Here is a 17721-nt window from a genome sequence, read left to right as displayed (position 1 = left end):
CGGGGAAATGATCACGAGGTCATATCAGTGGACTACAGAGCATAATATGATGTTTGGTTGCCTGTGAGTGCATAATTGATATGTTGATAACAGATCTAATAATGTTGTAGAATCAAAATCTTCATTATATATGGACCACATTGAAGTCAAAGTAATTATCTATCCTATCCTGTATCGTTTTATGGATAAAATTGACTCAAAATGTTATTGATGATATTATTGCTATCTTTAACATCAGTTTTGTCTTTTCAACGGGAAAAATCCGATTGAAAATAAAGTTTTTAGGGCTAGCTATAATATTGAACAATATATCCCATATTTTGACATGCACTTATAGAAAATAAATAAATTATTGTCTTACTTTATAAATTATAAATACATGTACTGTAAAATGACACATAACTAAAGTGAGGCCAATGTCGATCTTTTTTTATTTGATTCATAAAATTACATTCAACAAAATGATTGAAGACTGAGAAAACACACAATGCAGACTATTACAGAATGGAGTAGGTAAGATGCCATGTCCATAGTTTTGCAGGAGTTTCGGACTAACAATCAACACATTCAAAAAATACAGTTTAAAAGTGAAGATTGTAGTGAATGATCAGTCCTTTATCATGTGCTTGCCACTATCTACTTTATAGTAAACTATACATTGCGAAATAATATAAAATTATTTTAAAACAAAATGTGCATGTAGGCCTAAGTTGAGTTAACATAGCAAATTAACTAACAACTGCAGTGTATTTCTTGATTTTAATAATAAGCATGGGTAAAAAGCAGTAAAGACAAAAATACAGAACAATTTGGAGTAATGAATTAAAGAGTTGACAGGAGTTATAGGAGTTAATGTGTTTTGCTGTTTCAGTGTGCATGTTCTCACCATTGATGGTTTGTTGAACTGTCATGTAACATGGATGTAAGCGTGATCCTAAAAAATGCCTTTCACGGTGACCCAAACTATTTACAAGACCTCTTCTGCATTGAGGCTGGCCTTCCCTTTTAAAGGGAATTTTTATTTATTCCTGATGTTCTAAGCAATTAGAGAAACAATACCGGTATAAAAATGATGGGACAATTCCTTAGTTTTCGCACCGTAATAAACTTGGACTATAGGCCTATTCTTAAAATGGACCAATCATTTTTTTTTTACCATTTGAGGTGTCAAAAAGATCATTGGCTTAGGAAGATTTTCAACATGGGGGGGGCTGAAACTTAAAAGATTTTTGGTGGGCCGCCCTGGGGGTGCCCGAGGGGGGTTTCCCCCTGGGAGCCATAAAATTTTGCAAAAAAATAGGTCTCAAAAACCCATTTTCCCTCTATTTTATCACAATTTTTTAACTCACCTAGGATTATTGGGGTGGGCGGGGGGCTGGAATACCTTTCAGCCCCCACCCAAATTTATTGAGGGTGTTGAGCCCCCAAGCCCCCGGTTCCTAAGCCTATGAAGATTGTTTCCATTGTGTAGCAAAATAACTTCCCAAATACATAAAACCATGTATATAGGTAGTATGCAAGATGATCATAATATTGTTTAAAGGAGGATTTCGTGATCCTAGCATCCTCTTTTTATGACATTTTTCAGTAGATATCCAAGAATAAAAGCTAAGAAAGCTTATTCCCAAAATTTCAATTGATTCCGATTTTGCGTTTGCGAGTTATGCATGATTATGTGTAGGCCTATTACACTGCGGCTCCATTGGCCACTGTTGTAATTTCGTTCTGGTATCAGAACGAAATTCAAATTTGGCGATATTTTTGCTAAACGAATTAATCTGCAAGAAATTTTTGGTACATTAACATTATGTACCAGTGGTATTAAAAATCTAAACTTTTTTTGAGAAAAAGTGGTGGGGTTGGGGGGGGTGAGGCTGTAGATCACGAAATGCCCGATTGGATCAAAGTTTTATTTTCGGAGTTCAGAATGTGGAAACTTCCAGAACAAAAGTTGGGCAGTTTTGTTGGGGTTGTCACTTTTTAGAGTTACAAGCACTAGCTAGTTACGGCTTTATCCAGGGGAAATGAATAAAGGTGAAAATTTGTGCCAGGCTTTCTCAACCCCTGGTCTCAGCCTCCTAATATTACTTAGTCTCAGTCTAATAATATTAGGCCTATTTGAGGACTGGGAACTGAGTTGGTCATTGACAAAAATGTCCACTGAATTTCCTTGCCCCTTTTCTACTTGACCAAAATTAATTTTCCCTTCTCTTGTAACTCTCTGCACTAAAAGTCAAATTGGGTGTGGTTTTCTTTCTTTTGTTATTTCTTTGTACCCGGTTTTGTACATCTCAATCTTCTTTCACAGACCAGGAAATTACCTGGGACTGACACTCCCTGAAACCAGGGGGGGCCGGCCAAGATTGGCTGAATTTTGACGTTGTCATTGGTTTTACACGTAAACACAAAAATGTCTCAAATTATTCCAAAACTGTACGTATGTTATTAAGCACTATTTTATCGGTCTAAATCCGTTGAGGTTCGCCAGTGAACCTCATTGTAAGTACTGTTTTTTGAATGTTTTGTATGAATAACGCACGGTATGTTTATGATATATACCTAAAATTTCCCCCATTGTGTATCACGGTTCGCTTGGTCTAATGGTAACGGGTCTCGCCTGCGGTGCATAGGGTCCCGAGATCGAGCCCCGCTCACTCCCGGCTATAATTTTTTTTTTCTTCACATTTATTTTGAATCCAAAAATATTTATTTTTATGTGAAAATTTATACATTCACTGAGAAATATATTTTGTGCATTTTTTTCTGTAACGGGGCCAATAGAGCTAAAAACACAACTCAGCACGGGGCGTCCAATGTCCAGGCAGTGTTGCCGTCATATTGTCTGTTTTGTTTACGATATTGGCTGTTGCCACAGTGAATAATGTAGTCCACCATCGTCTGCCTGAAACTGAAACTGCCAAAAATGAAGCCCTCATCTGTCGATTGGTGCCAGTGTCAGGAAAACGGCGACGAGCTGCATTTAGTCAATATTACGCGAAATCTCGTGATCAGTGTTTTTTTTCCAGCTTTTTAATACCATAAATACATGCTAAAATGGTAAGTTTTTGTCTCATTCTGATATCCGATGTAAAGTTAAGAATTATATCCGAATAAGCATTTCACTAAATATGTTAAAGTACCCTTTAATTTGGCTACACGGGCTTAGATTTTTCTTCATGTAAAGCCCTTGTAGTGTACTGCTACTAGTACTAGCGAGGACAACACTTTTTAGGTTTATTCTAGGAACATCTACAAATTTGGTATCACTGTAAAGAGCATTAAGAAACTTAGACAATGGTACCAAAAACAGCTCTATAGCTCAAAGTATGGGGGAGTTATACCTATTTGAAGTTGTGAAGGGTAGCAGAATTTGTCTGTCATTTTTTGTTTATGGTACGGTACCCTGGATTTATTTGTCTAGCACTTGAATATTTTTACAAGTAACACTTACAAACCTGGTATCAATGTAAAGGGCATTAAAAAAGAAAGACAATGGTGCCAGAATCAGCTCTATAATAACTTAAAATATGGGGAGGTTATGCCTATTTAAAGTCATGTGAAGTTTACTGGGTTTTTTGTGAGTCAAGTTTTTATGCATACAATAAATACAGCATTATTTTAGAGACGATGATATTGCCTCCAAGAAATAAATAAATAAATATTGTAAGTAAATAAACAAGTAAATTTAGGAATGAATGAATAAAGGAATAAATAAAAAAAAATAAACAAATGAATATGTAATCATAATCTAATATGACCCATGCAACACATGAACATGTTCTGCCAGTGCCATTAGTTTACTTGTCAACCTCATCTGACACTGCACTACTCAACTTTAGTATTGAAAAAAAAATACAAAGGAAGTGAAAAAAATTGAAAAAAATTATACAAATTCTTAAAGTATCATAGAGTTGATTAAAAGTAGTAACAAAAATAATATCACTTGAATTAAGTGTGCATTTTGCATTTTACCACATACGACATGACCCGATATGCGCTACATCTCCCACCCCGGCGTCAGCCCGATCAGGAACAACACGTGCACCGCCACCTCACCACTTCTCCCGTGTTGTCGATTTTCACGGCCAATTGCAAATCTGGGTCATCACAGTAATTCGCTTATGCATCTATGCGCGATGGATTTCTGCAGAAGAATGACCACAAACATCTTTAAAATACTCTAAAATTTCATATTATATGGGTGTAATATAGGTGTAATGACCTCCTTCTGCTCCATTTCAACAACTTTTTACGCCAAAAAATCATGAAAATCTTACCTAAAAAATAGACCTCAAAAAACTGAAAAATTAAGGGCTTTCCCCAAAACAAACCCCGTCGTGTTTGGTATGAGTGCAAAGGTCACAAAATTCCCTATAAAATGATGACATCATCGATGTAAGTCTCGTGGAGTCTCGTGGATAAATCCAAATCGAGATTTCATGAATTTCAAGCAGAGCGAAAAAATGGCGTCCCGTCGACGAGTCGCTACGGTCGTAACTCCTGAACTTCAACAAGTTCATGACATTAAAAACATGCTTAATGTTCTTTTTTGTGGAAAACTTTACATAATCGGAAAATTCCATCTTTAAACTCTGTAAAAATAATTTCCTATTGTATTTGGAGTTTTGAAAGGATGAGAAATGGTGAGTTGTTTTCACTAAGTTTCACACACAAACAGATACAAATGCGTAAATCATCGTATGCGCTGATCTCGCTACTAGTACTAGGAAATATAGTCTAGTAGTAGTACTATAGGTATGCTAGGTGAATTCAAATTTGCCATCAAACTGCATCATTTCATATATCAAATTAAAGCCCTTGAGTAAACAAAGCCAAAACTGAAAACCATTTTTTCATAGCACTTTCCGTAGCAAAGTTACATCTTGTCAAAGATTGACTTTCATCAAAAAGTTTCAGCTAGCAAAATTCATTTCGGGGGTGTTTCTAGATCTTAAGTCTCATTATGATAGCAGCTTTTTTTTAATGGAACTGCTATCCAAATCCTCTAAAATTCCATGTCGGGTGACTTATCACCATAAAAAATCACATATTTGGGTCAAGTGAAGTATAGAAAACATATTTATGTAGGTTTCTTTCTTCGGGCACTTGTTTTAAATTTCTATGTAAAAATGCATTGACATTGTCGGCGAATTTGGCTGACTAGCAAATCATCTTCATCATCATCTTCCGATACTGTGCAGAAACCTCCGCTGGAGTAGGCCTATACTCGCACATTAGTTGTGGTGCATTCAAGTAAGTGCAGACAAAGAGTGCTGATCCTATATACAAGGTGAATGTGCAGCTTAAAAAGATGACTGGAAAGTGGACTGGTTAGGTGAAGGAGACGCCACACACTCTGGACTTGAAGACGTCTAGGGTTGGCGACTCGACAACTTCCTGGGGCAAGGCATTCCACTGACGGATAGTGTCTGGGAAGAAAGAGCCTTGCAGTAAAGCTGTGGGAGAATGGAACATGGAATCTCTGAGAGTTGCCCCTGGTGGTGGTGTTTGAGGGTATCAGCTGGCTGTCAGGAATGTCAATGAGATGGTTGATGATTCGGTACATCATGGTGGCTTTGGAGATTGCTCTTCGTTGTTGTAGAGATTCCCATCCGAGGTCATTCAGCATGGATGTAACACTGCTTTCTCGGGAGTAGTCGTTCATGATGTACCTGGCAGCGCTGCGTTGTACAGACTCAACCTTGGTGATATTTCTCTTGGTGGTAGGATTCCATACGCAGCTGGCATATTCAACAACTGGTCTGACAAATGTATTGTAGCAACGGGTCTTGACGTCACGGGGACAGCAGCTCAAGTTGCGTCGTAGGGAAACCAAGGGATTTCATGCCTTTCTTGCTGGTGCAGTCTGCTTGTCTGTTCCAGGATAAGTTGTCAGTGAATTCAACACCCAGATATTTGGCGGATGGGACTGCCTCCAGAGGATGGTCATGGATAAAAGATGTGGAATTCACTGGCTTGCGGCGTTTGGTAATGCGAAGAAGTTGGCACTTCTCGGGGTGGAACTCCATCAGCCATTTCCTTTCCCATTCTTGCAAGGGGTCAAGATCGTTTTGGAGCTGGGTTGCATCATCGGTGTTGTTAATAACACGGTAAATAACGCTGTCGTCAGCAAACAGTCTCACATGGGAGTCAACAGAGATGCAGTCTGGGAGGTCGTTAATATACGCCAAGAAGAGTAGTGGGCCCAGGACTGTTCCTTGGGGCACTCCCGATGACACAGGTGTTTGGTCTGAAGATTCTCCATCCAAAACCACCTTCTGGACTCTGCCCTGGAGAAAGTTGCTGATCCAGACGAGCAGGCTCCCATGGATGCCATAGAACTTGAGTTTATGGAGGAGGCGATGGTGTGGCACTTTGTCAAACGCCTTGGAGAAATCAAGAAGAATGAGGTCGGTTTGGAGGCCTTTATCCATGTTGTGAGCAAGGTCGTCAACCGTGATGATGAGTTGAGACTCACATGAGCGGGACTTCCTGAAACCATGCTGGTGGTCAGTCAAGATGTTGTGTGACTCGAAGTGCCGCATCACTGAGCTATGTACGACATGCTCGAGGAGCATACAACAGATGGAGGTGAGTGAAATAGGTCTATAATTGGCTGGTTTATTCCGGTCACCCTTTTTGAAGACTGGTGCGACGATGGCCGACTTCCACACATCAGGGAGAATACCACTATCCAAAGAGGCCTGGTACAGAATGGCAAGCATGGGTCCGAGGCTATCAGCGAGTTCTTTTAAGAGACGGGCTGGGATGTTGTCTGGACCGGTGGCTTTATGAGGGTTGATCTTTTTCAACAACTTGATGACACCATTAGTTGACACCTCAATGTGTTGGATTGGTGGAAATGTGTTAACTAAGGTTTGCCTGGGTTACCTAAGTACTAGTAGTACAGTATATTCATATTGACTATCTCTGATGATCTCTGATATTGATGATTGTATATATTTTGCAGAAAACCTTTGATAGGGATGTTCATAAAATTTTGAAGTTAAATATTTTTAGCTTAAAGTTCTTTTATTTGAAAGATAAACAAAGGGGTCAATGATGTTTCTTGTCGGTGCATATTTTGAAGTTACAGACAAAAATAGTGTCAACAAATTGCCCAAAATTCTGTGTGTGAAATTGTGACAGTAGGCACATATACACAATGTACACTACTGTATGTGACCCCAGATGACCTCCTATTCTTTACTGTAAGAAAGTTGTTATGGATGGTCTTGATTTACACACAAATTGCTTTTGCGCTTTAACGAGTGTCGAGTTGGTGGATCATAGATTGCACTATGTGATAGTTTATAAATCCAGTATTATGCCAGTACTAAAGTAAGTCAAAGTCATTTAGGTTTTGGTTGTCAAATTTAATTTTTAGTGATTTTTTCCATTGAGCCCCACAGTAAAGCCATTTTTGGACCGTACAGGCACATTCCACTTCACTATGGACAAATAATGCCACCTATAGCGTGTGATGTGAGCCTGCCTACCTTTGATGAGCGTGTAATACGTGATATTGCAAAGTAAGAGCTAGCATCATGTACATAAATTCATTTTCCACTCGGTAATAGCAGAATTGACAGCCAATCAAACAACGACAAGTGCGTTTCTTAACGCAGTAAATACATGATGTACTAAAATACTAAAAAGCTCTCGAGTCTCGTCAGAGGTTTACTGCAAAATATTATAGATGAGATGTAGGAAGGCAAACCCTTAAAGAGTTTTGCACTTGCAGTAAACTTTTAATGAGAGCCTATTGCTATGCAAAATTTAAAGTATGGTACATCCAACGCTGGCCATCAGCCATCAGTATGTAAAATTGTAATATATGTTTCCAATTTTGTGCTCCTCCACCTCATCAACTCCCCACTCCCGGTCTTTAAAAGCTAGCTAACCCACTGGACAAATGTGTTTGATTTTTTCGGAAAATGTACGGTAATCAAAATGTTTTGGTTTGTTTTTGTGATAATGATATGAATGCATGTAGATTGTAGAACCAAGAAGTACAATCTTATATTTTATAAGCAGATTAAATCTGCTATGGATTCTGCATGTAAATGAACATGAACTATTTGTTGGGATGTATCATTTATAATAAAAAAAATTGCCTCCTCTCCGATGTGTATGACGGTCATACAAGGACATTGTAGTTTCTATAATCTATATAATAATACGCTATTCTCTGTAGAGTTGTCTGTTTGTCTGTCTGTGACTGCTAATGTGAGGCCACCGTGGTTCGTGCAGGGCTCAAACTTGGTGGGTGGGTGCAGCTTGGTATGAGGATGAACGAGTTTATATTTCTTGAGGTCAAAGGTCAAGGACGGGGTCAAGTCCAATTGAAGTCTAATTTCAAATACTTTAAATGGCAAATCTAGCCATGCCATTGTGTTGACCTTGGACTATCAAACAAAAGTTTCCACGGTGACCTTTTCGTCAGACCAACGGTTAAGAGGTCAAAGGTCAAGAAAGGTAAAAATTTCAAACTGCCCTATGAAGCTCAAACTTGGTGGGTGGATGGAACTTGGAATAACAAATAAAAGTTTCCACAATGACCTTTTTGTCAGACCTACGGTTAAGAGGTCATAGGTCAAGAAAGGTAATAATTTCAAATTGCCCCTATGGAGCTCAAACTTGGTGGGTGGGTGGACCTTGGACTAACAAACAAAAGTTTCCACAGTGACCTTTTCATCATACCTACGGTTAAGAGGTCATAGGTCAGAAAGGTAACAATTCAAATTGCTCCTATGGAGCTCAAACTTGGTGGGTGGGTGGACCTTGGACTAACAAACAAAAGTTTCCACGGTGACCTTTTCATCATACCTACGGTTAAGAGGTCATAGGTCAAGAAAGGTAACAAATTCAAATTGCTCCTATGGAGCTCAAACTTGGTGGGTGGGTGGACCTTGGACTAACAAACAAAAGTTTCCACTGTGATCTTTTCTTCAGACCTACGGTTAAGAGGACAAAGGTCAAAAAGGTCAAAATTTCAAATTGCCGATGGAGCTCATACTTGGTGGGTAGGTGGAAATTGGACTAACAAACAAAAGTTCCATTGTGACCTTTTTGTCAGACCTACGGTTGAGAGCCAATAACTATGACAGTCGAGAATCGCGAAATACGGGTAACCGCCTAGTTTATAATATTCTTCCACGCATTTATTTTTTTCTAACAGAGTGGTCCTGGTCCACATAATTTAGAGAGAATACCAGACCAAGTTGGTTATTTAATCATCAATGAAGATGGAGCAGTTATGTCTGTAAGTGTTACCAACTCATTCAGCACAAAAGGAACTAATTCACTTAATATCCTCTTTGTTACCATGAGCTCTATGAATTTTGTGTTGGAGGCAATAAATTTATATACTTCTATTCAGAGTCTTAGCCAGAAATCAGAAACCACCCGTCCAAGCAGATACCAAAATTTGACCCTCAAATATAAAACAACTTGTCTATACCCATTGGAAGGGTCACTCACTAGGGTCAAATATGTCATGATTTGGCCTTTACATGTCACTCTGAATTAGTCTCAAGTTCATATAACCTTAAAATCATCTGTTTTAGAGCTATCACATTTGTAAAATCCATTAAATCCACCCGTCTAAAATTAGATTAGCCCGTCTTAAAGACGGGTGGACGCATGGCTGGCTAAGACCTTGCTTCTATTCGTGTATTAATTATAGATGCAGTTCTAATGTAGTCTGCTAGGAATGTGACAAACATAAATTGAGCCTTATAAATTGAATCCAGCGTGGGTGGCTCTGTTGCTGAGCGTTATGCTAGTATTACGAAGGTCACCGGCTGGAATCTGGCCAGATACACTGATTTTTGTTTTGTTTTTTAACCTTTATGTGGGCTAGCTGCTCTGTGAAATGATTTAGTACACAAACAAATTATTAAAGCAGTGAGGAATGATTGGTAAAGTCTTATTCAGATTTCATTTGACAGCTTAACCATCGCGTATACGCGCGCGTATGCATTGGACCTTGTGCAAATAATACGCACTGGACGGCTAGCAGTACGCTTAATTTGTAAAAGAGAATCTGAATAAGACTTTAATATACATGATCATGATACTCTGCTGGTTGTGATTTAGATTATATGTTAGTGCAGCAAGTACTTTACGTCTGACAGTTTTTCAACAGCGTGTGGGAGTAATTTTTTTTTAGGCAGGCCACCTGGAAACCATTTTGACCATTTAAACTCTGAATTTGATTATGTTGTGAACAAACAAAATCAATCTCCTGGGTGATTACAGTATTGACTTGCTAAAAGAAAAGGGCTGTGAACAAATAAGTGATTGGTTGAGTATAATTTATTCATATTCTTTGGAATTTTTGTAACAGATATTCAGTGATCATCTTACCATTTTTATAAAAACCAACATTAAACTGATGGCAGTGTGGAGTAACCCTATGAACAATACATGAAAAATACAAGTCTAACCTCTTTTAATAATGAGCCATAATGTGACCAAACCAAAGTTAGCTATGTGTAAATTCTTAATTGAAATTGTCATTGTATCCTATCTGTGCAGTCCTCAGGTGAATTGGAGAATGATGAGAGGACAGCGAGTGTCATCATGAGTATGGTCAACCTAGCATGTAAAGTGAAGATTAATCCAGATAAACCAGACACATTCAAAAGATTATCAGGTAAGATGATATGAGTATGGTCAACCTAGCATGCAAAGTGAAGATTAATCCAGATAAACCAGACACATTCAAAAGATTATCAGGTAAGATGATATGAGTATGGTGAACCTAGCATGTAAAGTGAAGATTAATCCAGATAAACCAGACACATTCAAAAGATTATCAGGTAAGATGATATGAGTATGGTCAACCTAGCATGCAAAGTGAAGATTAATCCAGATAAACCAGACACATTCAAAAGATTATCAGGTAAGATGATATGAGTATGGTCAACCTAGCATGCAAAGTGAAGATTAACCCAGATAAACCAGACACATTCAAAAGATTATCAGGTAAGATGATATGAGTATGGTGAACCTAGCATGCAAAGTGAAGATTAATCCAGATAAACCAGACACTTTCAAAAGATTATCAGGTAAGATGATATGAGTATGGTCAACCTAGCATGCAAAGTGAAGATTAACCCAGATAAACCAGACACATTCAAAAGATTATCAGGTAAGATGATATGAGTATGGTGAACCTAGCATGCAAAGTGAAGATTAACCCAGATAAACCAGACACATTCAAAAGATTATCAGGTAAGATGATAAGAGTATGGTGAACCTAGCATGCAAAGTGAAGATTAATCCAGATAAACCAGACACATTCAAAAGATTATCAGGTAAGATGATATGAGTATGGTGAACCTAGCATGCGAAGTCAAGATTAACCCAGATAAACCAGACACATTCAAAAGATTATCAGGTAAGATGATATGAGTATGGTGAACGTAGCATGCAAAGTGAAGATTAATCCAGATAAACCAGACACATTCAAAAGATTATCAGGTAAGATGATATGAGTATGGTGAACCTAGCATGCAAAGTGAAGATTAACCCAGATAAACCAGACACATTCAAAAGATTATCAGGTAAGATGATATGAGTATGGTGAACCTAGCATGCAAAGTGAAGATTAACCCAGATAAACCAGACACATTCAAAAGATTATCAGGTAAGATGATATGAGTATGGTGAACCTAGCATGCAAAGTGAAGATTAACCCAGATAAACCAGACACATTCAAAAGATTATCAGGTAAGATGATATGAGTATGGTGAACCTAGCATGCAAAGTGAAGATTAATCCAGATAAACCAGACACATTCAAAAGATTATCAGGTAAGATGATAAGAGTATGGTGAACCTAGCATGCAAAGTGAAGATTAACCCAGATAAACCAGACACATTCAAAAGATTATCAGGTAAGATGATATGAGTATGGTGAACCTAGCATGCAAAGTGAAGATTAATCCAGATAAACCAGACACATTCAAAAGATTATCAGGTAAGATGATAAGAGTATGGTGAACCTAGCATGCAAAGTGAAGATTAATCCAGATAAACCAGACACATTCAAAAGATTATCAGGTAAGATGATAAGAGTATGGTGAACCTAGCATGCAAAGTGAAGATTAATCCAGATAAACCAGACACATTCAAAAGATTATCAGGTAAGATGATAAGAGTATGGTGAACCTAGCATGCAAAGTGAAGATTAACCCAGATAAACCAGACACTTTCAAAAGATTATCAGGTAAGATGATAAGAGTATGGTGAACCTAGCATGCAAAGTGAAGATTAACCCAGATAAACCAGACACATTCAAAAGATTATCAGGTAAGATGATATGAGTATGGTGAACCTAGCATGCAAAGTGAAGATTAACCCAGATAAACCAGACACATTCAAAAGATTATCAGGTAAGATGATATGAGTATGGTGAACCTAGCATGCAAAGTGAAGATTAACCCAGATAAACCAGACACATTCAAAAGATTATCAGGTAAGATGATATGAGTATGGTGAACCTAACATGCAAAGTGAAGATTAACCCAGATAAACCAGACACATTCAAAAGATTATCAGGTAAGATGATATGAGTATGGTGAACCTAGCATGCAAAGTGAAGATTAATCCAGATAAACCAGACACATTCAAAAGATTATCAGGTAAGATGATAAGAGTATGGTGAACCTAGCATGCAAAGTGAAGATTAACCCAGATAAACCAGACACTTTCAAAAGATTATCAGGTAAGATGATAAGAGTATGGTGAACCTAGCATGCAAAGTGAAGATTAACCCAGATAAACCAGACACATTCAAAAGATTATCAGGTAAGATGATAAGAGTATGGTGAACCTAGCATGCAAAGTGAAGATTAACCCAGATAAACCAGACACATTCAAAAGATTATCAGGTAAGATGATATGAGTATGGTGAACCTAGCATGCAAAGTGAAGATTAACCCAGATAAACCAGACACATTCAAAAGATTATCAGGTAAGATGATATGAGTATGGTGAACCTAGCATGCAAAGTGAAGATTAATCCAGATAAACCAGACACATTCAAAAGATTATCAGGTAAGATGATATGAGTATGGTGAACCTAGCATGCAAAGTGAAGATTAATCCAGATAAACCAGACACATTCAAAAGATTATCAGGTAAGATGATATGAGTATGGTGAACCTAGCATGCAAAGTGAAGATTAACCCAGATAAACCAGACACTTTCAAAAGATTATCAGGTAAGATGATATGAGTATGGTGAACCTAGCATGCAAAGTGAAGATTAACCCAGATAAACCAGACACATTCAAAAGATTATCAGGTAAGATGATATGAGTATGGTCAACCCAGCATGCAAAGTGAAGATTAATCCAGATAAATCTTGTCTTGTGACATCTCACCAGAACATCACAAATAAGTAACCCAAGTCCTATATGTTGTCTACTTTCTTTAATATGCACATTATAAACCTGACAGGTAAACTATATCACTTTTAAATGGGTCTACTTTTCGGCGTAGTGGTAAAAGCCTAACAATTCCCACAGATTATGAGCTGATCAAACTATAGGTACATGAGGTCCAGATGCAGTCCCCAGCCAGACATAGAAATGAATGAATCATATACTAGTATATATTTATCAGGAAGAGTTTGATGCCTTAGGAGCATGAGGTGCAGGTGCAATTCTTATCTTAGCCTGACATAGAAATGAATGCAATATATCCATCAGGATACGCTTGACGCCAAGGGCTTAGCAGGCATGAGAATTTCCAGTCAAAACTCTGGAACCAGTCTTTTTTGACGTCAAAATTCCCGCAGTTTTATTTATTTTCAGCCCATTTTCAGGTGTTTTTGACCAATTTTACGCACTTTCCAGCTTTTCTAGATTTTTTATAAATGCGTAGTCCCATGCCTGCTTAGGCAGCCAGCCATGTAGGGAGTGTTTTACACACCCAAATTTGTAAATACACACCCAGTTTTTGCCCACATGGCCTATACTTTGTACACAAATCTTGAATTTACACACCCAAACCTTCAAATCCTGCCTCAGACCCTGCTTGACGCCCTCTTATATTGTGCGAGCATGGGCGTTAACTGAGCGCCAAAGCGGGGTGCTGTATATCACACTCTAAGATAGGTAGATTTTATTATTATCTAAGTACGGTACATTATCTTTTACCAGGAGAATGTACCGTCTACCACTCCGGAGTTCCGGACATTAAATCGTTTTATCTCTACCTTTTTCTCCTTTCCTTGCAGTTGTGTTTGAGGATTTCATGTATGTAGTGACAATCTCCAGTCATAAAATCTATGTTTGCAAACGGAAACACATGCCACAGGAACCTGTAACAGCTTGATTGAATGGACATTTTTTGTATGAAACTATATCATATTGGTAATCTAATCCACTTGGGCCAAAGAAGAGTTTGTAACACTTCAGAGTGCAATTTGCTTCATCCAAAACCCTCAAATAATTAGGAGATTTTCATATTTGTTTATCATAATGTGATGTGATCAAACAAAATCAGTCGGAGCTCGGAAATATCGATTTTGAGATATAACCAAACAAAGGAAATATTTCTTTTTGATTCCTCTTGTTTTGCCTTGTCTTTAATTGCTTATATCTTTGGAACTGGTTGTTCAATTGCAATGGTGTTTTCTGCAAAATGCATCTTTGTACCGTAAATGTTTTTTACTATCCTGTAAGACTCTGAAAATTTAATATTTCAGAGTTCTGACTGATTTTGCATGATCGCATCACATATTTCAATGGATTGTTAATTTTCTGAAGTGTTAATTATTTTTTGATGAATCCTTATGTTGGGTTTCAATTTCTCACTAATAAGGTAGCATTTCATGATCAATGACTTTACAGCCCACATGAGGGTTGATAAAAAAAATTCAAGGTGACCAAATTGCAAAATGACTGCAAATATGTTTTCTGTAATTTAAGATATCAAATTTAAGATTCAGTCATTGTCAGTGACAGCCAAATGATGGAGCTATCACCAAGTTATGAAACCAAAGCCGATGGAAGGTACAGTTCAAAAGTTTTTTGCTTTAGTTTAATTCCAACGTTAACCACAGACCCCAATTTGACTTTGCTTCACAAGCAAGTAAGCCATATGAACATCAGTCATAACCAGACATGCCAACTTTGAAATCCAGATTTCCGTACTCAGAGGACCAAAAATCCGTATTTTGCACCCTAAAACCGTATTTTTTATGTACCTTTGCATACCTGCAAACCCCAAAAGTAGAACACATAATTGTGAGGGAGCACTTGTGCGACCGAGCACGTAACGGCCGGGGTCCAGGGGCCCACCTTACGAATTTGCAATCAAATTTGGCAATACCAAAGAACCATTCCATCAAAGTAATAAATCAATACAGAAAGATGCTTCCTTTACGAGTTATCACTCATTGAAAGTGCCACTTTGCTATAATGCCTTACACATTACTCACCATTGATGTGAATTTGAAAATGCAACATTCAGATTATGGGTCATTGTTGGTGTTATTATCAAAGTTTCTTTAATTTTATCAATTATCAATGAACAATGTCTCAAATTAAAGAAAACCTCACAGTCATTATGGTCACCTTGACTTCTCAATCGACCCTACAAGTCATGATTCATGAACGGCTATCTTATTTATTGTACTCACTTCAAGACAGTTAATAGTTGTTTTAAATTGCATTACATTTCAAGAATAATTGATACATGTACTGACTATACTAATTACTCAGTTAACAACATAACACCAAGTTTGTTTCTGATGTCATTTTCATTTTTAATAATTTAACCATAACTAAATTGAAGCGTCCAATACACAATGCACATGCAAGTCACAAGCAGTTACTTATGTGAACTTTTTCTTGCAAGAGAGAGAGAATTAAAACATAAATTGTCTAGACTTTATTTATGTGGAGGGATATAATTATTATAGATTAATTTTGCCTAGAAAAGGCAAGATTGAATTTGGTCTGTTATTCAACCAAAAGATTGATGAAGCCCTATTAATGTTGTTACAAGCCCCCGTCCCCATCAAGTGGCAGGTGAAAATAGCATAATCAACATATTTGCAGCCCTCCCTCACTCACTCTCTAGCTCATGTTTGTTCAAAGGGCATCATACTTCTCTTGGTTTATTCCATAAATAAAAAGGAGAACGACTTAGTCAGAAAATGTTGAGTTGCAAAATCTTACTGACGTTTTAACTTTACCTGGTTGAAAAACATCTTTTGCATATTGGCTGATTACATTTTCTTCCAGTTGGGTATTAATGACTGCCAATGTGACTTTGGTGGCTCTCTTACCTTTTTCAAATTGTACTCTCTTTTTCCCAAACAACACGAGTAAATTTGATGATTTTAGAAGGATACTATTGGTAAAACACCATACTTTGTAAAGATTTATCCTTGCAAATAAGCAACGGAACCCAAACTAGCTGCAGTACCAACAAGGATTAATTAAATTGGGATATGACCGCTAGGCAAATATTATCTACAAGTATGTTGGTGCTGGTGACCATTGATGGACGGTTGTCAGCACCCCCAAAACAACAGCGGGAATTACTGGTGGTTAAATTGAACTGGTAAAGTCAGCACGCATACCAGCAAAATTTACTGTCAGGGGCTTGGTACCAATCTTTCAGACACACACTGTATTCTGGGGGTCACGTCACAAAGTTTTAAAATTGTTGTGACCTTCTTGTCACACATAGTGTTTGAAATAGATTAGATATTTTCATAATGTACAATACTTCGCATCAACAATAACTTCAAATTTTCATTTCTCTGTATTATGTCTAATGATACAATATGTGGTGCAAGCTATGGCATTGCAGCAATGAAAATTCAGCTAATTGTGTAAGTCCTTCAGGTGATTACTTTTGGAATAATTCTAGAATACCTTGCCTGCCACCCCGGGCTGCCATCATAACCCTAAATCCATCAGGTGTGCAGGATATTTAGGAACTATGCCTGTTAAAAATCTTCATGTAAAAGTGAGGCACATTATTCTAAAGGTATTATGTGCTTGTGTCAGTTGTGTTGTAACAGTGTAAATTATCATCTTGGATAAAGCTCTATCCCTATTTTGTACAATTTACAATACTATTGTTGTATTTATAAATATAATACTGTTAATAAACTTTGATATAAAACTTTATGATGTTTGTTTGATAATCTATTCCATTTTAAGGGGTTGTGCAATAATTATGTGTACCCCAGGATGGTGAATTCTCAAAATGGTCTGCCAAAAATTGCTTGGCCCACCCCCTTTGGCTGTTATTTAAAATCTTTTCCCCAGAGTAGCGAATTATAGCTTAAATAAAAGAGTAGGTCTGCAAATTTAAAAGTAGGCAGAAACATATTGCAGTCTTGAGAGTGTCAAAAATAGTGAGGGCACTGTTTATGGGCTTGTACTGGGAAAACAGGCACTTGAACATTTATCGATTTGTAAGTGACTGGTTATCATAAAATGATCAGAAATAACCTATAAATGGCCTCAAAATGAGCAAACAAAACTGGCATTTTTATGTGTATTTCAATGGGGCGATTATATTTCGTGGTGTGCTCCCTTCACAATCAGCGAGGAGCAAGAATGAAGCACAGAACAATTTTCTTTGTGTTCCCTTATTATTTTGTTTATCTCAAAATGAGCACGTATCACACAGTATCTGATAGTGAATACTAACATTTTGTGGAAAAAATGAAAATCTAATTT

General features: G+C 37.4%; 1 protein-coding gene across 1 annotated transcript; it reads left to right on the top strand.

Moving 5' to 3' along the window:
- Positions 1-2946: 2946 nt before the first annotated feature.
- On the top strand, positions 2947-17163 carry LOC140156036 (ragulator complex protein LAMTOR4-like). The gene is made up of 4 exons (XM_072179143.1): positions 2947-3057; positions 9182-9265; positions 10543-10660; positions 14253-17163. The coding sequence occupies exons 1-4, from the start codon at positions 3055-3057 to the stop codon at positions 14348-14350; spliced, it is 303 nt and encodes a 100-aa protein (XP_072035244.1). The 5' UTR covers positions 2947-3054; the 3' UTR covers positions 14351-17163.
- The last annotated feature ends 558 nt before the right edge of the window (positions 17164-17721 follow it).

The sequence above is a fragment of the Amphiura filiformis genome, chromosome 6 (assembly GCF_039555335.1).
Source record: "Amphiura filiformis chromosome 6, Afil_fr2py, whole genome shotgun sequence".
Classification (NCBI taxonomy): domain Eukaryota; kingdom Metazoa; phylum Echinodermata; class Ophiuroidea; order Amphilepidida; family Amphiuridae; genus Amphiura; species Amphiura filiformis.
Note: the sequence above shows the minus strand (reverse complement) of the source record. Positions and strands in the feature narration are given on the sequence as shown.